The 22264-nt window shown below is 39.1% G+C and overlaps 1 protein-coding gene across 1 annotated transcript; it reads right to left on the minus strand.

The window, feature by feature from the left end:
* Positions 1 to 3250: 3250 nt before the first annotated feature.
* On the minus strand, positions 3251 to 10920 carry si:dkey-1j5.4 (leucine-rich repeat-containing protein 15). Its single transcript, XM_023263498.3, has 7 exons — positions 10588 to 10920; positions 8095 to 8283; positions 7786 to 7970; positions 7435 to 7691; positions 6192 to 6312; positions 5810 to 5945; positions 3251 to 5668 (listed from the first exon to the last, which is right to left on the minus strand). The coding sequence occupies exons 1-7, from the start codon at positions 10601 to 10603 to the stop codon at positions 5478 to 5480; spliced, it is 1095 nt and encodes a 364-aa protein (XP_023119266.2). The 5' UTR covers positions 10604 to 10920; the 3' UTR covers positions 3251 to 5477.
* Positions 10921 to 22264: the final 11344 nt, after the last annotated feature.

Here is a 22264-nt window from a genome sequence, read left to right on the forward strand (position 1 = left end):
GGACTATCCATGCATACATACAGTACATACATCCATAAAATATCTATACTGCCTTATTATTTGCAGGGTAATTAAAGCTATCATGGTAAAATAACAGCAAAATAAGGCCATAAAAGGCCAGGTTTCTGCTGGTACTGACCTGTTTAGATGCTGCAGACTGTCACAGGATTGCTCCACCTCTGCATCACTGATTTAAGACACCGTTTTCTAGATTGGTCTTCAGTCACCAGGTTGTCCTTATTAAGATACCTAAGCCCTGGTGGAGCTACTCTGCTTAAACAAATGCACTACTTAATTAGCTCAAGAGTGGATGGAAGTGTGTGATCATACAGTTCATGCTTACTCAGCCCTCAGAGGGTAAATGAGAGTTTTAAAAGATGCTTTAAGAACATTTTAAAGTGTTTAAAATTTGCCTTGTAAGCAGCTTCTTATTTCTGGGTCAAGATGAACGCTGCTTCGTCCCACAAAGGTCCCACTGTGTGGCCCAGTTAGTTGTTCCACTGAGCATCTGAAGACACAGTGGACATATAAACACAATCCATTTGGCAAATGGAGCACGCTAAGAAGTCTGACAAATCGTAAATTAATCCGTGTGATTGTGTTTCATGTTCTGTTTGGGTCTCATCAGTTTTAGACTGCTTTTCACCTTACAAAGTTATTTTGTGCACAACAGACAAATTTACCTGTCAGTAACTGTATCCCTGTTGAGGCAGTGTTTGTTGTGTTTTCTTCACTGAGCCGAGCCTTTAAAACTCTAACCGAGCCAAAATGGTCCCAGACCTCCCAGTCTGCTGCAGAAGACAGGCATTTCCCTTGTTAGCACAAATAAATGAATCCCACTGGTTAAACCAAATTTTTAGGGAGAAAGGGAAGTATAACGCTTTACCTGCACACTTTGTTTTGTGTAATTTGAACTCTGTGTCAGTGAGGTATTAGCAGTAAAAGAGTCATTTTTGCTGCTCCATTTGGGGAAATTTAAATCCGAGAGAATTTTTCAGAACTTCATAATGACACATTTTATTTTGGTCTTTTTATTATCAATATTATTATTTTTGCTTGCCTTCTTGCCATATTCAGGGACAGTGAGATATCAGTTTCCACTGAGTGAAGAGGGCTTTTACCACACAATCACTCCCAGAGAAAAAAATAAATATTAAGACTGCATGTTTAATTTCATTTGTAGTTGTAGGCCAATTGGGAACAGTGCAACAAACTGTAGACAACATTAAGACAAATTAAAATCGTATGGCTAATGTGTTGACACACAATTGCCTGTTTACACCATCAACATTTTGGGGTTTAGTTTTAGGTCTTTCTAGGCACAGACGGATTATTTGCTTAGTTGGAGCCAAAATTGGGAGAATTTTGACCAATATTGTATTAACTGATTAACAGTAATTCTATGCACTACTGTGGGTCTGATGCAGCTACCTGTCTGTCTGTTGTCACTCTGTGAACTCTGGGTCCTGGCATCCATGTGGATTTGACATGTACCAGCCACCTAAAAAAAAGGCTCCCTGCCACACTTAAAAAACTGCTCAGGAACGGCTCGAAGAACTTGAAAAACACAACAAATACCCCGAGGCTGGCTGCCAAACTCCCAAGATCCTGATCTGATCGAGCGTCCCATATACATTAAGACCTCATTTTTTAAAAAATTTTTATTCTCTAAAAGTGTTGTTTTGGGTTTGGGCAGCTAACGTAAGTTTTAAAATAAAAGAATAGGTTGTTTCCTCTTAATTGTATCACTGTCATGTAACTAGTGTCAATGGTCACATGACTAGGTGTCTTTACTTCCTGCACCGATGGAAGGAGATGTCTGGATAAAACTTGTACAACAGGAATTAATTTAAATATCTTAATTAACAGATTTACCTAAGATATTTTGGATATACATTTTTTAAAAGGTCTAATACTGATATGAGAATTTTATGCCTGCATGCATCATTTGATCATAAGAAGAGTAAACATAAGCAACATTTGTTGCCGTTAGCATAAGCCATAGTAAAAATATTGTGCTACGTGTCAAAAGTTTTGGCTGTTTATCCTATTTATCTTTATTTTTCTACACAGCCTAAAACTATGAGAGGCTTTGAATCTTCTAGACTTAAAAGAACCCCAAAGTGATGTGTGCTACAACACAGTCATTCCTACAGTTGAAAAAGATGAAGTTGAAAGTGACTGCTCAGATAGAGAGTACCGAGGCGAAACGGGCCATTTGCCTGCTAGACTGCTGAATGGTTAAAGCAGAGGTGACCAATCTGGAGGATGAGGAAGATGTTCACCTGATAATTCCAGACCAACACAATAAAAAAATGAAAAAAAAAAACTTCAAAATAAGCTAAATAGGTACAGGGTTTTTAAAATATCACGATGACCAGCCATATCCAATATAGCAGATTTTGAGACCTATGGCCCAACTGCAGCAGACTGCATGAAACAAACTAAAGCAGACCCTGTTGATTTGTTCCTGATAATCTATCTAATCTTCTAGCCATGATGCTAGCGGTCAGTAAATGTTAAGTCAATCTAAGCTACTGCTACAATATGAATTAATTTTATTTTTGTAAACTATTGCCAGTTCTCATTTTGTAAGCTCAAACAGTCTTAACTCTATGGTTATTTTAACAGTTTTATGAGACTGCGAAAAACAGTAATTGCATTGTTGTCAGTGTTAGTTTCGTTCAGTATGCATTGCCATGGTATCTTTATGTATCTAATAAAGTTGTGAACGTACTTGTAAGAGTGATTAGTTATAATATGTTACACTTGTTTGTGTTATTCTTTTTTTTATGTGTAAATAGGTCAAACTGAACAATTTGTGTAAATTCAGACTATGCGATTTCCCACCGGCAACAATTGTTGCCGAGTATAAAGCCTACATTTTCACTAACATAACCAACATGAAATGAAAAAATTAATACGTATTTTGTGTTTGGGAGGCCTAAGGAGTAAAATGCATGCACTTAATTTGCAGGGAAAAATTTGGGATTAAACGGGTCATTATACAGTCTGTGATTAAGACCGCACACTGCAACCCAAAGGATCCAAAGGAACGACTGCCCACTTCCTGGTTTCACCACAGGATACCCTGAGAGGTCCAGCATCATATTTTGGTATCCCAAGTAGACATATGCAATTTATGCAGGTGGTTTTAATGTTGGGGCTAATTGTTGTGTACGATTGCTGGAAGATAGAGAGAAATTGTTTGAAAGGTTCAACTTATGGTGAATAATTTTTCACACATACGTCCAAAATTCTCTGTATTTAATAAAATATAATAACAGATAATACCAGATTATTGTGAAAGAACTGGCATATCAAACATACCCATTCAATTTAAACCTTAAACAAAAAGTGTAAAACACTTTATTGTGTATTTTATATGAACCTGAAGGCTGCATGGCCATTATCTGCTAAGGATGTTACTTTGCCAGTACACAAAACTGAACAGCATGAATAGTTAAAAATAACAGAGAGCACGCTTGTAGCATGAAATATTATTCCAAAGCACACTATCATAATACATTATTTACTGCACAGAGCATTTTACAAGGAATCTTGAACACCCAGGGCACAAAAACATGTTAAACAGTGTCATCTTGTACAAAGAAAAGAAACACAACCACAACGGTACTACCAGTTAAATGTACCTCAGTTTCTGTTATATAACTATGTCCACATTACACATTGAAGCAACGAGTGTTCCCTGCTATAATTCACACTCCCATTTCAGATCAGATCATCAGGAAAGCTGATAAGCGTGAAATATTTCCATTTTGTGAACTGCTGAGATGCTGTTGTTTGGTCTCAGTCGTCAGAGTGAGCCGTCTTTAAGATGATAGGTTTAGTGGCCTATTAAAAGAAACAAAAAAGCAGAAAGGAGGAGAAGAGAGGAGAGGAGAGGGGGGAAAAATCTTTTTGACTTTGCCGTATTATATGCAGGAGCCACCAACGGAGGCGAAAGAAGATGCAGCTCAGAACAAAGCCCAGCTATTATATTGTTCTTAGGCTCTCTCCTATAATAGCAGGTTTAATGCAGGTGGAAATTATGGCGATTATCTCCCCCGCTAGAGTGGGAGACACCAGCGTTTGCATGTCAAAGTCGTTGTGCGAGGAGGTCAATGGGAGTCACCTTGTCAATTACAGAAAGCTTAGGGCAGGATATCATTGCTCAGTTAACAACCCCCACCCCCCCACCCCCCACCCCGACTCCCATCTCAACCCCACCAACCTTCCTGTCATACTTTTCTTATTCTCTGTATCTCCGCCCGATTCCCTCCATAAATTGATCTAACTGTCCTCATCTCTGCCTGTCGATGGAACCTGAAGAGTGTGAGAGTCTGACAGCAGCAGGGATGAGAAAGGTTGCAGTACAACAAAAGCAAATCGTAGTGTGAAGTGAGATGTAGTGGGAAGATGTAGTGTGGAAGCAAACTCTGCAGAACAGGTTGTTTCCACTGTGTAAGCCACTTTATGCACTTCACATCCAAAACTATATGGATGATGCTGGTTTTGTGAAAGAATCTGATTGATCTGCATGGAGCCATGACCTCAACGGTACCAAACATTCAATTCTCAACCAGAATCAAAGTTGGTTTTGATGCAGTTATGACTGAATTGGAGCAAATTTCTACAAACTGGTATTTGAGGAAAAGCCTGACACTAGAAGATTGGAGACTGTCCATCATCCACATACTTTTGGTCACGTAGTGCATCACTGTTGTGTCATCTTTCTCATTTCACTTTAAAAGTATTTGGAGATTACAAATTCAATAAATTTACATTATCTCCAACTATCTTCACTTTTAGTTTATGCTGCAGAGAATCCTGACAGTCTATCAATTCACTATCCTTGAAATTTAATGGTTGTTTTTTTTTGTTGTTTTTTTTTACATTAGCTGCAAAAGATTAAAGAAACCATTTCCTGAAATCGGATTAATGTAATCCCATTACATGTAATCTATCACTTTCCAAACCTGCATAGTCTCCATATGACAAGCAATATGAGATTATAATATTAATCTCAGTGTTGGTTTGGAGATAAGCAACAACACATGTTCTTTGCTAGTGGAAAATATATTGATAATGGACAATCTTTCTGTACAGCAAAAGCATCACAACTGCAGGTTTATATGCTTTAACTGCAGTTTATGGGTTTCATATGCTAGCATAGGTTGTAATTACACCCACAGAAGTTGTCTTAAGAAACAATAAAAATGGTGGTCAATCAAAGTTTTTCAAAGGTAAGATTTGTTTATATATTTAGCTGAAAACATGATTATGCCACTCTTCAGGATATACTAACCTGCAATATACTGATCGCGTTGCAGTTTGGAGAAATGACACAAGAAACAGGCGAAGTTTACAAACAGTAGCCCAAACTACAGAATCAAAACTGTTGTGACGATAAGTTTATCATCTGAGTCTCCAAGGGTCCGAGTCTACACTGTATCCTTCTTCCAGGTTTTGTGATGTTAGGCGCGACAGAGCAGCGTTCCTGCTTCGAGGCTGCCAAGGCTCTTTTTTCGGAGCTCTGGAGGACTCACACACTTCAGGGCTTCTCGAGGAGACAACATGGCCTTGGTTTGTCCCATCCACCGCACCAAGGACATAATGTTACAGTCACACTGCCACGGATTGTCATGGAGGTACAGTTTCCTCAACTCTGACACCAAGAAGAGACAGATTATTACTGAATTTGAGTCCTACTGTCATCTCTATAAATACAATTACCTAAACCACTATTATTCTGAGTCACTCGTCTCTTCCTGTGAAAATGGGACAGTTAAAAGGCAGGTAGTCTTACCAGGCATATGGGTGAACATGTTTCCATCCATTGTCTTCAGGCGGTTCCCGCTGAGTGCCAGCTGAGAAAGTTTTGGCATGTGGCTGAACACATCAGATGGCAGGTGCTCCAGTTCATTGTTCCTCAGGTAGAGTTCCTGGTTCAATATTCAGTACATTTATTTTTGTTGTATTTAGAGGATTAATATACTCAGAGAAAGTTTAACACAAGGCATCACAGTCAGCATATGAATCAGTCAAATTTAGTTTTACTAGGAAGGCCACCTAACCAGACTAAACCATGTGTAAGTTTTTTTCTAAATGAAGGTAAAAGCAGAATGATTGCATCTCATTTAATCACCTGACTCCCTGTTTATATGTAAACCAGAACAGCATAATATTACCTGTAAATTGTCCAGACCATCCAAAGCTGACAGGGTCAACGTGGACACAAGGTTGTTGTCTAGAACCAGCATCTCCAGAGATCGTAGCGGCCTAAATGCTCCAGCAGGAACCGTCTTCACGCTGGATATGGGGAGAAAATCAGAATCTCTTCATCAATGTAAGCACACCGTGAACCCTACTGCAAAGTAGGAATGATAATTTCAGTTTTTTGTGGATACTGAACTGGTGCTCCACATTTGTTGATAGTATACACAATATTACTAACTCCTGTCTGTCTGAGTTTTCTATCGTGGTTCAATCCCTCAATGTTGAAGCAATGAAACCTCATTCTGCACTTACAGTATGTACTTCATTAAATTTTTTTTTTTTCCATTTTGCAAAAAGGCTTGTTCCTGATGGGAACATTTTCTTTCCAGCTGACTTGTTTTAAAATTTAGAAGGCAACAAAAGAGGACCTAAGCATTCATTTGCTGGATAAATACTTGATGTCATGCTGAGAGACAGGCCCATGTGTTCTAGGAGAAAAAAAAACAGCATTAGTGAACTGATGATCCATACTGGAGACATAGAAATAAATGGTTTGCCCCGCATTGGAGTACAGTGTTGCAGTCCTTGAACCACAATGATGAAAAAATAAATAATAATAGTGAGATTATGATCACGTTGGCCTAAACATACTGTAGGACAAAATCCAGTTACACTATTTTCTATTCAGACAGAATATTGAAATAAATATGCAGGGTTTCATTGTAATATATACTTTTTTTACTTTGCTTTCATTTTGCCTAGGACTTTTTTTTTTTTAAATCGCCAGTGTTACACATTTTTGGGAAATTTTGTGGTGCTAGAGTGTTACTCTGACCAAATACAGGTAAGACCAGGACTGAGCTGCTACTATTATCTTCAACTGTTTTATTATATGAACCCTTTAGACAGACCTGTGAATATGTAAGTGGTGAAACTGTGTTTTATGTAATGAATAAGTTTCTTGACCTTTGATGCAAATCTTTGTGTATAATTGTTAGTAATTTGCCTGACATGCTAACAACAGAAGCTTAATAAACACATTCTGTAAGCTATAAGTAACAGTTGGGCAGTCAATGGCAAACAATAGAGTTCGAATCCATCGTCAGTGTTTTTTTCTGTCAAGCACAGTAAAGAAGTCTGATTCCTGAAAGTCAGTCTGCTTCAGCAACCACTAGATGTGCAACATTTATGTGAAACGTTGTATGATTTAGTGACCTGTTATTGTCCAAGTTGAGGAACAATAGCTGTCTGAGTCCAGTGAAGGCCTTAGGAGAGATTCTCTGAATGCGATTCAGGGAAAGGTCCAACACTTTGAGGGCGATCAGAGGTTTGAAGCCATTAGCTGGGAGCATTGTAAGAGCATTGAGAGGAAGGTCCAGGTCTGACAGGTTCCTCATACCAGCAAACATCTCAGGTTTGAGGACACCAATCTGGTTCTGCCCCAGCATTAGAAAGCGAAGGTTCAGGAGGTCCTGTAGACATGGAAGAAGAATTGTTTTTTGTGGTAAGACTATTGTAGTGTGACATTCAGTGCACATTTAGTTTATTCCTCTTCAAACTCTTTACCTGAAACCCCCTTGGTGGAAGGGTGGAGATGTGGTTGCCGTAAAGATTGAGAAGCATCAACTGTTTTGCACCAAAGAAGGCCTTGGGGTGAATGGATTTGATGGCATTGCGTTCCAGGTTGATGCTCTCAATCTTTGGAATTGATCTCAGAGAATTGGCCTTCAGGTCTGTAATACCATTCTCACCTTCCGGAAGCAGTCAAAAGTTGGTTATTGACACAGTAATACCGAACAACACCAGATGAAATACGTCATCTCTTGAATGTCAAAGGAGTCTGAGGGATGATTTGATTAACTGCAAAGAACTTGCCTAGTTTGAGGATCCAAGCATCAGGGGGCAGGTTTGAAGGAAAGGCATGAAGTCCCCTCTTATGACAGTTGACTTCTGACTTTTCTGGGCCTGCTTTCCTGGAGCATTTGCAGATATCAGGACAGTTCTCCACAGATTCAACCATCCACTGCATTGCCAGAATCAACCATACCAAGTGTTGCATCTTCCCTGCAGAGTGGAGGGTGTAAAGCAAGAGAGGAAGAGACAAACAGTTATTTTGACTGGAAAATTATTGTTCCTTGATTACCGAGAATATTTCACATTCATTTTTGCCAAATTTACGCCTTTAAAAATACCTGCAGTCACCAAACATTTTTAGCATGTCAGTATGTGCTTGTGGATCTGTTTCTCTGTGTAACCAAGAGTTGTGTGTACCCTTCTAAACTACTAATTTACATTTAAAATCTGTAAAAAAAAAAAAAAAAAAAAAAGGCTTCTGTCAACCTCTTTCATGCTAAAATGGCTGCTTAAAGATGAACTGTATGGTAATCAAACGGATACTGCCAACGCTTCCATTTGCAAGTAAAACCCTCCACACAAAACATTAGGTAAAGCAGCACTGTTCGCGATTATTTTCGTATCTAATAGATTTTTTAATTTTTCTGCCTTTGTCACATTCTTTGTATGTAACCAATGACAGTTGTCAATCAGCAAGATATATAGGGAGGAATATGGTTTGCTCTAAACAAAGGTTAAAATTGTTCTAAAAAAATTGCTCTATAGTTGTATTAGTTGTAGGAAAAACTCAACAACGCATCCTAAAATGGAAACACAATCAACATTATGTACATAACATATCATAAATAAATGAACCCCTTAGTTATAAACATGGCTAATGGGAGTAGTAAATTATATGTTATGTTAAAGGCTAGCATAAAACAGAAATACTCAAGTGGAGTACCTCATAATTGATCTTAAGTGCAGTATCTGGCAAAGGTTTTACTAAGCTACAGCAAGTGGTTAATGAGACATAAATACCTCCATTGCATATTAGGATGCAGAGCTGTATTTAACAACTAAACATGCAAGAACAAGCTGCCAAAACAAAATGCCATAATGGCTACATGTGACAGATTTTCATTCCTTGTGGTTGCTAAAATAATAAGCTAACCTCAATAAAAAAATATCTGTATCTGACATATAATATTTGGATATAATGACACTGGGTTCATGTACATACATTAAATTGATTAATACTGAAATTATTAGGTGATAGAGGATATTTGTCTTTGATATTGGTAAAAAATAATCCCAGCTGTGCATGTGCAATAGTGACAGACCCATGCAATACTACTACAGAAGTACTTGTAAAATCACAATAGCTATAGATTCAGTATGTGCATAGATATGTGGCACCACTGGACTATTTTAGGTTCCAGTGCATTTGGCTACAATAACTGATGACAAGGGCAAAACTCAAGTAGGAATCTCTGTCTGTATGTGCAGCATCTGTCTATAAACATCCAGTTTAACTATAGACAGTGATCAGTGGTGAAGAAGTCTGTGTGTTTGTGTGCCTGGTGTTCGTATTTCTCAACTACAATTCGTCCGACTTACTTCAAAGTTGGAAAACGAATTGTCGGGGACTTAAGGAAATGCGGTGTCGAGGTTGAAAATGTTTTGATGAGTGGTGATCATTTTTGGTTTTGGGGTCCTCAGCAGGTATTTGTCACCTATTTAGCATGGCAACATCCATCCATTTATTTTCTATACCTATATCCTGTAGAGGCTTGTGGGGGGTTGGAGCCTTTCTCAGTTGACATTGGGCATGGTAGATAGGCTGCCAGTTCATCACTAACACAAAGTGACCAACTACCATGCAAGCCAGTTTAGTTAGTTAACCTAACATGGATGTCTTTGGACAGTGGAAGGTTAGAATCTAGAATACTGTGTGGCAACCATGTTAATGCTTCCTTCTAATGCTACAATCCTGCCACAAACAAATCAATATCATCACAGGCAAATGTATGATGTCACATAAAAATTCCACATTTTACAAAGGTCCATGTAGATTTTGGCAGAACTAGTCTCTATAAAATGGGGCTAAGTTAAGGTTTGCATGAGTAATATGGATGTACTCAAGAGCTTCTTCAAATATAAACACATAAAAGAGTTGAAAAAGTAACGTTTCTGAAATAATTTGCCAAACATAAAGGGAGGTGGAAAATCAGAAATGTATCTGTGGCTAATCCCATTTTAAGCCCACTGTGTGCAGAGACAATCCTTTCTGACATCAAAAGGAAAGCAAAGCAGCAAACCAAGTGCCCACACACTGCAGTGACACTCTTTCGCAAAGAGCAGCTTTTCATGAGAAAAAACAAAAACATTAATGCCAGATTATTGTTTCAAATCACTTAACTGGCTGAGGTGAGCTTTATTTCTCTAACTAGACTTGAAAGCTGATCCAAACTGGGAAAAAAAAAATCAAAATGTAAGATGGATGAAGCTCTTTAAAAAGTGTTTTCCACTTACTTGAATAGACTGTCATCCCACTTTCAACACAACACTCGATCCTCCAGATGTCCACTTTGTTTTCACCTGTCAAACAGCACAATATTCCCTTTTAAGGCTCAGTTGCACTGCTCTGAAAGTAGCAACCGCCAGTCAGAGAGAATTAGCTGAGCTGTCTGTGGCCTCGCTTCCACTGGGATTTAAAATCTGATTTTGTAAGCTCACAAATTATACTTGTAATTCGTTTTTGACATCAGAGAAAGCGCTGCAGAATTCCCAGCTCTCCCTGTGCTCTGAAACAGGTCGATGAAACTATGCAGTATATGAATTGCTCTCTCGAGCTTGACATAGAAGCAGATATAACAGAGTTGCCAGTGTGGATGTGTGGAAACAGCCTGACCAGTGAAAGCAGGGTGTGAAACTCCTGGAGCCGCAAGTTGTGCAATGTCACAGAGCCCAGAGAAATGTGGCATCCACAGATTATGGCACTGATCCATGTTACACTGCCAGATCTACAGAGCGTGAATTGGTTGCTTTCATTCTGTCCTCATGGGAAACAGCTTTCGACAATCAAAATCAGGACATTTATGCAAAGTGATGATTTTTAGCAAGTTTTAAAGGGGTTCATCCAACATTTAACAGTAGAATTTAAAGGATTTGTTCAAACTTTTGGTATACACTACGAGTCAAACGTTTGGACACACCTTCTCATTCAATGTTTTTTATTTCATTATTTTATACATTGCAGATTAATACTGAAGACATCAAAACTATAAAAGAATACATATTAAATTATGTTGTAAACAAAAAACTGTTAATCTTCTGCATTAATCTACAATGCAGAAAATAATACAAATAAATAAAAAGCATTGAATGAAAAGGTGTGTCCAAACTTTTGACTGGTAGTGTATAAGAAGCTACTGCCAGCAGCTGTTTGCTTTACATAAAGAAATGACATAGCCTGGCTCTGTCCAAAGGTAGCATATCCACCAGCCAGCAATCCTAAAGATCACTAATTATCGCTATATTTATTTTGTTTAATCTATATAAAAATTTATTGGTAGTAGTATTTCCCAGATGGGAACAGGATATACTCTCAAACATACACTGGAAAATTAAGATTGAAGTCCTCATAAGTGAAATGTATCATAGGATGCACTCATCTCATACCAACATCCTGAAAATCTAGCTGATAATTCAAGGAACTGTCAAAAACACACATCAGGATAAAGACAACTTATCTATTTGTCTAAACACATACCACGGAAACATTTTCATCTATGCTTTGTCTTCAAGGCAACAACAAAAACTAATTAAAACTTCTATTCATCACTATGTAAATGAGCTGCAAGATCACACAATAGCAAAGTACTGTGTGAGCAATGAGAACAGCAACTACAATATTTTATTAACTGTAGCCAAAAGAGTCCTTTCTTCACAAATCATAGGCAGATATTTAATAATGGAATTTTCAAGATTCAAAGCGGATTCACCGACATCCATGGAGTGGCACCGAGAGTCACAATATGTAGGAATTCATCTTTGTTTCTGGGAACAGCTGATGCTGTCGTTGTGTAGCCTATCAATGTCATGTCATTGATAGGCTACACTGATAAGGTGGCATGAGCATCTCATTTGATGCCTCTTCATAGTCATGATCTGCCAAAACTTAATAAACCTGGTTAGACTCTCTTCAGAATGATATTTCATTGATTCAACCCATATTTGAATCTCGAGGGATCCTTGAGGGTAAACCCTCATCCACAGTGATGTCAAGATTACGGTCAACAGAATAAACATGGAGGAAGCAACAATTTACGAGACAACAAAGAAAGGAACAGTTAAAAACAGTCACATTCAGAAGCAGGATAGTCTATGATTGTGGATTTGAACTGGTTGGCCGATACAGCTGTAAAATGTTTTGTTTTCTGCAAAATCCTTCAACTTCGTGCAGCACTAAAGCTAAAAGCAATTTTACCAATTTCAGCAGAAGCACATGGGACTTCGAGCATTACACAACCGCTTGAATGAGTTGAATAGTGGTTTTGGGACCAGTTTAACAAGAAAGTTGTGTATTGTGGCATTTTGCCATTCAGTGCTTTATAAATAATAAGTTCAGACCATTTGTGTTCTGACATCCCCCTGACTTCTAAAAGTTTTGTTGCATCTGTCAGGGCAGGACAAGTAACACCTTAATCATTCTTTTGGTACAGTCTTATTCTCAACATACCTCTCCCCAGCATCAGTGCAAGCAGACATCTAATTGGACCAAATACAACTTTGAGGGTATGTACTGTAAGTTCTCTTTTGGGTCTCCTGTCCTGTTTCAATATTTATTTGCCTAATGGGTTTTATATAAATCCTTAGAAGTGTTGAGCAACTATGCCTATGTGGATGTCAAAGCTGACAGTGGATCTAATCACTGATAAACCAGTAATAATGAAGAAAGAGGCCACAAATATTTGTAGATTTGGATTCTTTGCTAGGTAGTTTGTGCACAATGGCTTTGCTTGACCCTGAGTAATCACAATTTTGTAGGGAAGGATGCGTGAGCTAAGAAAACAATGAACTCAGCTTAGCCTAAAACTGAACAGAGCTGGAAAGTGAAGTGATACTATAGGCTCTGTAGTGCTTGTAGCCTTTTAGCATTACAGGGAGTCATTTGGCTTTGATATAAATGATAGCATTTCTAAACATAGCTTTAAGCCCTCTTTGGTGCACATGTACAGTGCTGTGAAAAAATTTAAGACACTAAAATGACATGCTTTCAGAGTTAATGCCATTTTGGTTGCAAGCATCTTGGAGAGCAGTTGTTCAGTGGATTTAGGCAGCCTCAGTGTCTTCTGTGTCTTCATGTAATCCCAGGCTGACTCCATGATATTGAGATCAGTGTTCTGGGGCAGCTGTACCATCTGTTGCAGGACTCCCTGTTCTTCTTGGTCTCATCAAGCAGCTGTTCGGATGATAAAGCGAGTTGTCCACTAATTGCAAGGTGGGAGGTTTGATCCCCGCAGCTCCACATGCCCAAGTGTCTTTGGGCAAGGCACTGAATTTGCTCTGTTAAATTTCTTGTCGCTGGCTATGTTTCTTTATGACTTTGGCGTGTTTGGGGTTGTTGTTCCTGCTGCAGAATTAATTTAGGTTGGTCAGAATTCTTCATCCGTTACGATGCGTGGGGGGGGTGAACCCAAAGTGAGAGCAGCACAGAGCGGACGGCAGGCAGGAATGATTATACAGGGCTTTATTCACAACAAAAGACAAAAAATGTCACTCAGGCCAAAAAACTCACTATGCCCTTTCTTCACTAGGGCGGCGGGGGGGGAAACGGCAGGTTGCACCTGCAGTTCCAGTCTGGGTCACGCACTGTTGTCTGTGACTCCTAGTAGAACCCCACAATGAACTGTGTGGGGAGACGGTCTTTATACAGGAGGTGATCAGGATGAGCTGCAGCTGCATCCTACCAGCCGCTGCTTGCCATCAGCGCTGATCACCTCCAGCGGCTGTGACATCATCACAATACTGCATGATGGAGAAGAATCTAAACGTCTGAAGTGCCTAGAACTTTTACACAGCACTGCACGTATCTGCATACTTAATTTCTCAACGATAACGGTGTCAATTCGAGATTACTGTCTTCCAAACTGAAAAGCATCAAAGTTTTAGGCGCAAATTTTCCAAATTTTGATTGTTTAACAGCAAACCAGCCATTTGGATTCTTTAGAGATGTCTACACATGGTATTTTCATATTCTATATCGTGCTGATGAAGTGATGATGATCAGGTGCTTTGCACATCTTTCTCTGTGATAGTGACACAAATTGTTCCACAGTCGTGTGGATGCGGCAGCGGCTGCATGTGGAAATGGGTCAGGACAGTAATTCCTTATGAGGGGAGAGAGCAGAAGAACTGCCAAACATGTCTCTCTCTGTTACACACCAATGAAAAGACTGAGGACTCTGAGGGTGGAGAGGAGAAGGGAGGGGGACACAGAAACAGAGACACAGAGGAAGAGAAAGAAAAGACAGAAACAGAAGGAAAGGGGAGAAGAAACTGGGGGAAAACAATGGTGGAGCAGAAGGGTGGAGATTCAGAGGCAGAAGAACAAGCCAGAGAGGGAGTGGGAGGGGGAGAGCGAGGATCAGAGAGAAAAGGAGAGAGAATGCCACTGTATAAGAAGAAACAGTGCAAAAGACTGATAGGTTAAGAAAGCAGGAATAAATGGAGTGGTGGGGGAGAGCGCAGGCCAAGACTGAGCTGTGCAGCACGACACTGGGATTAATCGAGACATGTGCTGGGAAAAGAGGCGGCAGATAGACAGCTGTGCTGACTGGGCCGATTCTTTTGTCAGAGGGAGAAGAAGATGAAAGATCCTTTTCAAACCTGGCCAGCACACAGACACGCTTACATACACAGTAGACAAGCCATCTGGAAGAGTGTCATTAGCCAGCCTTCACAGAGATAGAGAGGGAGACCGAGAGCAGATAGGAAGGGAGGCAGAGAGGTGAACAGAGAGTAGTGTGTGTTCATGAGAGTAGAAGTGTAACACTGGGGCAAAACAGACAAGAACAGTACGAGAAGTGACTTTGAAAAGGCAAATATCGACTTGTCAGCTGACATAAGCTAAACTTTATTTTTGAGTGAGTGTTAACACATCCAAATGAATTAATTTAGCTAATGAGAATTCTGTGCCTTTTCACAGCATATATTTCTTATAATAGTGGGAGCATTGGAGTTGCAAATGACGTTAACAGTCGCTTTTTTGTATTCAAGTGCATCAGTGAGTCATGAAAATGTGTCAGTAAGTGAGTGTGCATCATACTCTCATTTTCCGTCCTGTTGCCAGAAATACGCGCATCACATGTGTATTTATCTGCAGCTCCCGAACAACTATCAAGTCAATCATACGTACATTGTGTATTTGAATCAATGGCTCATTTTAAAGACTTTTTGTGTGACACCAATGGACTGAGTGCCAGAGGAAGTCTGGGTAAGTTTGAAAGTCCTAAGAGAGGGACTAATGGTTGATTTTGGTCTTTGATGACAGTAAGTAAAATATAGAATAACACCAGCCTTATCCCTTAAATCCCAGTTCATAACTGAATTTTGGCACTGCTCAGTACAATATAGCATAAGCTATAAAATCCAATAGTTATGCTTGTTTCCCAGCTTAAACAGATGAAAAAACGTGACTAAAATGTGTACTGTTGGTTTAATCCGTCGCTAAATTACTGGAGAGTACTGTAGAGAACTTCAAAGATAAAGAAGAGGAAAGAGAAAGGGGGGAATGGCAGTGGGTGGGGAGTGACAAATAAAGCAAGAAGCACCGAGAGAGACAGCGAGGAGCAGGGAAGAGCAAACAGAGCTGATGATGACTGGCTAATAAATATCTCTCTCTCTCTCCACACAGTCATCCGAAGCCGTTTACAGCCACTCAGCCCACAGCAGATGGCTATTCATTGTGTATGGCCAGCGTCCAACTGAAGTGTTTGTTAACAGTGGCCCGATGCCATCAGATCAAAGCTTATAGTGATCAGATGGCATTTTTATGGAGAAGCCGTCATTTGCGGTGTCTCCCAAAAGCTCGGCTGTCAATAAACGGCTGCTGTAAGAGGGATGGACGCACCAAGTGCTTATTAAGGGAAATCAATACAGTGCAAATGGCGACAGTAATGCAATAACCTGCTGACGCACTGGAATGCACTATTCAACATCATAGGATAGCAGTTTATGAATTCATGAAGTTCAGGTTTCAGACAAGCATCAGTGAACATGAATGATGCTTTTCCTGGAATTTGCCAACTAGGAAGCTGCAGTGTCACTTACAGTATGTAGCGCTGGACCACTCCAAAGATTAATGTTACAGGAAGAAGTGACCATGAGAGCACCCAAAGGAGGCATTCTGAAGACAACACCTTGTTACTGGCTTCAGATGACTTCTCTGTCAAAGAGTCCAATGCCAGCTCTGAATGTATGAGGTTCAAAATGAACTCAAGTTGCTTCTAGAGAGAAAAAAGGCTTTGTTTGTGTAGCTATCACTTATCAGAAGGATTCCAGTATGAACTAAAATTGTTCTTATTTACGTATCACAGCCTAGAAACTTATCAAACTTTATCCTCTGTGCTTAAGTGCTCTCTTTTTTTTGTAATCACAACATTCAATGGAATGGTTGACTTTTTAAAATAGCAGAATAATAACGATTGTCAGCGACACTGCGGCAAGGTCAGGACTGGTGCTGACAGAAACAGATAACATGAGGAACAGTCAGCACTCGAAGGCTCGGATTTCTTTTTCCTCACAGCTAAAACACAGAGTGCACACAGGAAAGTGATACACAAGGTAGAAAGAGAAGGAAAACAACCGCATGCCACTGTGATGTTTTGCAGAGTGACTGAAGGAAGGGTTAATGCCACATAATTACAAGCAGCTACAATCAATATTAATAATTGCATGTCGGGAAAAGTGACGTTATTGATTAGACTTCCTGCCTAGTAACAAATAGAGGACACATCTGGAAGCTAGCTAGTAACACAGTGGACCATTTAGCAGTGAAGCAAACATAGTACATAGTGCAGATAAAAAATGTAGCTCCTAACAGAATGAATCTTACATTTACAGCACAGCCAGAAACACAACTCCCACATGCTAATGTTAACCATATCAGCATCAAAGGCTGCATTTACAGCTGGCTTCTATGACTCAGAAGAGGCCAAAAGGAATTCAGTGCAGCTTTAAAAGTGCACTTGTATTTTTTGTTTGGGCACAGACAGCCCGATATGCATTCTTTGTTACATCTAAAGCTAAATAGATGAAGTGATCACATTAAACCACTCTTGGAAGTTTCCACTACTACTACTGTTTGATTTATGACTAAATTTGAGAATGTTGATCTACAAAAACATGCTAGACATTTCAAACTGCTCAAATTAGTTTAGTTTTATACTGATAAATAAATAAAGTTGTGTACACTTACTTTATGTCTTTCTATACGAAATGAGAGTCAACCTACTTTGTGGCTTAGATTGTGTTTATGTGTCCTTTTTAAAAAAAAATAAAAATTCGCTCTCAGACCATTTAACAGTGCACGTCTTTCAGTTGAAATTACAGTCAGATCTACTCATGACCTAATAATTTGGTAGTGATAATGATAAGCCTGTAAACATTCACAGAGTATATTTTTTAAACAAATTACAGTGATTAGATGCTACTAAAACTAATGTTGAATTAATATGCAACTCATAGAATCCAATGTTGAGACCACACTGCTCTGCTGCTTCCCAACAGCTGTTGCCCTTCCAACACCCCATAGTCCGCTGCCATATAGATAATGTAAATCCAAAATCAACACAAGAGGAGCTGTTCATACGAACCTTATTCAAATATAATGCAATATTACCACTTTAACAGAACTAAAAAAATAACAGGACAAGTAAATACGGATTGTTAAATATTAGATATTTTCATCTAAATCTGTGTAAATAAATCAATTATCTGATAATTGATAATAATATTAATTATTCACAGAAACCTTTTTTTCATGATTTAATTTTTCCTCATATATTAAGCTGACTTGAGAAAACCCACAAAGAATTCCAATGTACCTGTACCCTAATGTACACGTGTAATGGAAATAAAATCCTATTCTCTACTTTCCTATTCTCTTAAACCAGTTGTAACTACTCCAGGCTGATGTAATGAAAGCCACGCATCATACAGATGTCTTTTAACATTTATTTATTTATTTAATTACTTTTACTCACTCTCAGATCATTTTGTTCAGTCAGTTGACACGGTCAAAACTGCAAAAATAAAGGACATAATACAAAAATTTTAAATACACAAAGTTTCCCGCAATGCCTGTATTACATTATAAATGTAATGTGAAAACGCAAAAGTTTCACAAAAGACACACTTTGGCTATGACTACAGAAATATAATTATGTGTATTTGAACATTATGACTGCTTGATTCAGAAAAGCTGCAGTCTACTGAAATAAAAAACTGCACAAAACAGCTTTAACATGAACCACTATCAGTTTTTAGCAGACGATCGTTTCATAGCACAACTCTGTCTCTCTGAGCCGTTCCCACTTTTTCAAAAGGTTATAATGAAGCTGTCATGTCAGGATGGTTGAGTGGACGCTGCATACAGGCCGCAGTTTCAAGTCTTTCAAGCTGCAAGCGATATCAAAGCCATTTCACGTTTGTTTGTTTTTTGTTTGCCTTTCTATGGTGATATAATCCTGGAACAGAAACTGACTAAAATATTAAACCCTTATAACCTGATTTTTTTAACCTAAATGGTTTGCTATAAGGCTGGCAGTATTTTACTACACTATTGGACTATCCATTGCACTGTATTGCTTGTTTCCTAGTGTCTTATTTCTTAGTGTCTCTGTCCTTTTTGTTTTTTTCTACTGTGCCTTCCATGTTTGCGCTGGGGTCTGAGAGAAACAGCATTTCAATCCCGTCTATGTCATGTACATATGGCAGAATTGGCAATAAACTTGACTTGACTTCGACTATTTATCCCTTTGCAGCATCACAGCACCAAACATTGTCGTTGGCAGTGATTAGCTGGAAAACACCAAACAGCTGGTGGGCAACTAACTAAACCACTACAATAACTAAACTAAGCTAAACGCTACACACAGTATGAAGGTAGACAACATGCAGGATTATTTTAAGTATTGAACATACATATAAGGAGGTGGACAGAGGCTACATTGCCGTTGGTTCATCTTTCTTGGTTCTTATTAATGTCGAATAAGAACATCAAATTCCTCCGACAATAACTCAGTAAGTAAGTGGAAAGAACTGGACATTGACACGATGAGAAGGTCAACAGCAGCACACATCATCTTTGGTGGCATATTGCTTTCACATTTCTTAGTAAACACAGTGAAGCTGGTAGAAAACTCAATACTCCCCGTCAGGAAATCGAACTCTGGTCTTCCACATGAGAGGCAGATACTGTCCACTACACTAATGAGGACTGAGTGACCTATACTGTTGTCTTGTCAACCGACAGCTGATCAACACACCAACTCTATGACACTGGCTGTAGCTGTGTATTCTAGTGATATATAAATAAAATTGTACTCACTTACTTTATTCCTTTCTATACGATGAGTCAGTCTACTTAGTGGCTTGAATTGAGATTTTATTTCCATTTCTTTTACTTGCTTTCAGACTTTCTAACAGTGCATGGCTTCAGCTGAAGCAATAAAACTGTCTTACACACCAGTAGACACATTTAAGTTACTCATTCATTTTATACAATGCACAATATAGTTGTAATTACAGTCAGATCTACCCATGGCCTAATAAATTGATAGTGATATTGATAAGTGTGGCTCCACATCATTTTAAACAGCCCATTAACTGCAGTGGATAGTCAGGTCCCACTAGCCTGTGACACACCCGCTAAGAAATTAAGTCTGGTGACAGATCACAGTGACTATAGGTGAATACATTCCTGGATCCTAAATTAATGCTACCACATTAACAGAAATAAAAAGAAACAGGACAAGTAAATGTGAATTTTTAAGTATTAGATGTTTTAGATCCCCATGTTAGTGTTCATAGTATTCATTTATTGTGTCTCACTGAAACCTGGTTGCAAGAGAAAGAAAATGTGAGCCTAAATGAATCAACTCCGCTTTACTTTGTCATTAGCCTCAGTGAGTATTTCTCAAAATGCAAATAAACCAACTTACCCCTTTCATTACCCCCTTGACCTTGTTTTGACATATGGCATAGAAATTGCACATCTAATTGTATTTCCTCAAATCCTCTTTGTTTCACTCTTCTTAGTAGTGTTTACATTTACAGCACAATAGACTATGGTAGATTTCTAACTAACAATGCAGTAACTAAGTGTGGGTAACTGATTCCATTACTATTTACTTCAGTGAAATGTGCTAATACTATGGAGAGCAGTTACTTCACTGTTTCTACCACTCAGGTGGATTATCTTGTTGCAGATGAGATTGGAAAAGAAGAAAGGTTGTTGTTACTCAACATGCAGATGTAACTGACATTTTTATTTCTTCTTCTTCTTGGAATGCTTTAATGTTGATTTCTCCAGGTAGCTGCAAACACAGCTTCTGTCTCAACTGAACAGCATTTACGATCTAAGCACATTATTCCTCATGCACTGGCTGAAAAAGAGGAAGTCTATTTAAATGATAATTTTGATTGTTCCCTGCAGGCGAATGGCTCATGCCACCTTAGACCCCTGTGCTCTGTCTCCTCCTGGGTTAACTATGTGAACACTGTGTCCACAGGGGACCGCTATGATCCCACATCATCACCATGGTAATAGGAAGCACTGCATTTAACGTGGCTCTCCAGCATCACCTGCTGGGACATGCTCTGTACTGCTTGTTATAGTGTTTGCATGGGGCTGAACAGTTTTCACAGGTTGCAAATTGAGAACCTGGAATCTCTTCATGGGCTCTATGATGCTGCTCGCAATTCCAGCCATATTTTACTCACAAAAAGTAGTGCATTGAAATGGTATTTTCATTCTGAATTAGATTTTTTTGATTTGCATCATTATCTTCTATAGTAACTAAACCTGTCAGGCTCCTACTGGTAATAAGTGCATACTATGGTATGTTTTGTGAACAAATTAGCAGCTATAATTACTGTTGCTTCATTCCAGGCAAAGACATTTTGTGTAGTAAGGGACCAAGACATTATCAGAAAATACGTTAAGTCCACTGAGTTTTGAGGCAGAGCCTCTGTGGATTGGATATGTTTTTCCAGCACATCCCACAGATGCTTGATGAGATTGAAACCTGGGCAATGTGGAGGCCATGTCAACACCTTAAACTCTTTGTTGTGTTCCTCAAACCATTATTGAATAATGTTTACAATGTGGGAGGGAGCATGAGCCTAATGAAGAGGCTACTGCCAACAGGGAATACTGCAGACACGATGGGGTCATCGACTGTATCTTATACAGTCTATGTGGGGTGTGTAGGGTCTGGAACAATGTTTGGACAGGTGGTTCATGCCATCCACATGAATGCAGAACCCACGTTTTCACCAGAAAAGCATTCTCCAGAACATTACACCTCATCCCATAGTGCATCCTACAGATATAATTGTAGGAGCTTCAGTAGAAATCAGCTGGACTTCTCTAAAAGGTTCTTGAAGACGTTTCACCTTCATCCAAGAGGCGTCTTTAGTTCTGACTGATGGTTAGTTACAGAATTTATAGTCACTCCAGCCCACATGGCTAATGGCCCATTAACAACCTGAGACTCAGGGGCCTCAAGGTGTGAATTGCTGTGAAACTAGGTAGTCTACCAACAACGACAGCAATCATGGCAGTGGAGAGGTAAAACGTCTTCAAGAACCTTTAAGAGAAGTCCAGTTGATTTCTACTGAAGCTCCTCCAATAATCCAATCCAACTGGATCCAATAATCCAACATCCTGCTGATGTCTCTTTTTCCATGCATGCATCCCTATATGTATATATGATGTAGAAGAAAACATGATTCATTTGACCAGGCCACCTTCTTCAGTTGCTCCATGGTCCATTTTTGAAGTCTCAGCGGTGGACAGGAATCAGCGCTGACAACTTGGACCAGTCTGCAGCTGTATAGCCCCAACCTGAGATGCACCGTGTGTTCTGACACCTCCCTGGGATTCTCTACTACTGTCGCTCCTCAGTAGGATCAGACCACA

The sequence above is a fragment of the Amphiprion ocellaris genome, chromosome 12, assembly GCF_022539595.1.
Source record: "Amphiprion ocellaris isolate individual 3 ecotype Okinawa chromosome 12, ASM2253959v1, whole genome shotgun sequence".
NCBI lineage: Eukaryota > Metazoa > Chordata > Actinopteri > Pomacentridae > Amphiprion > Amphiprion ocellaris.

Bases quoted from the DNA above. Each gene is read 5' to 3' on its own strand.
- si:dkey-1j5.4 (XM_023263498.3), bottom strand. The intron at 7,971-8,094 runs GCAAGTTCTTTG...TGCTTCCGGAAG, and splicing joins TGCTTGGATCCTCAAACTAG to GTGAGAATGGTATTACAGAC. The intron at 5,946-6,191 runs GTAATATTATGC...ATATTGAACCAG, and splicing joins ATGGTCTGGACAATTTACAG to GAACTCTACCTGAGGAACAA.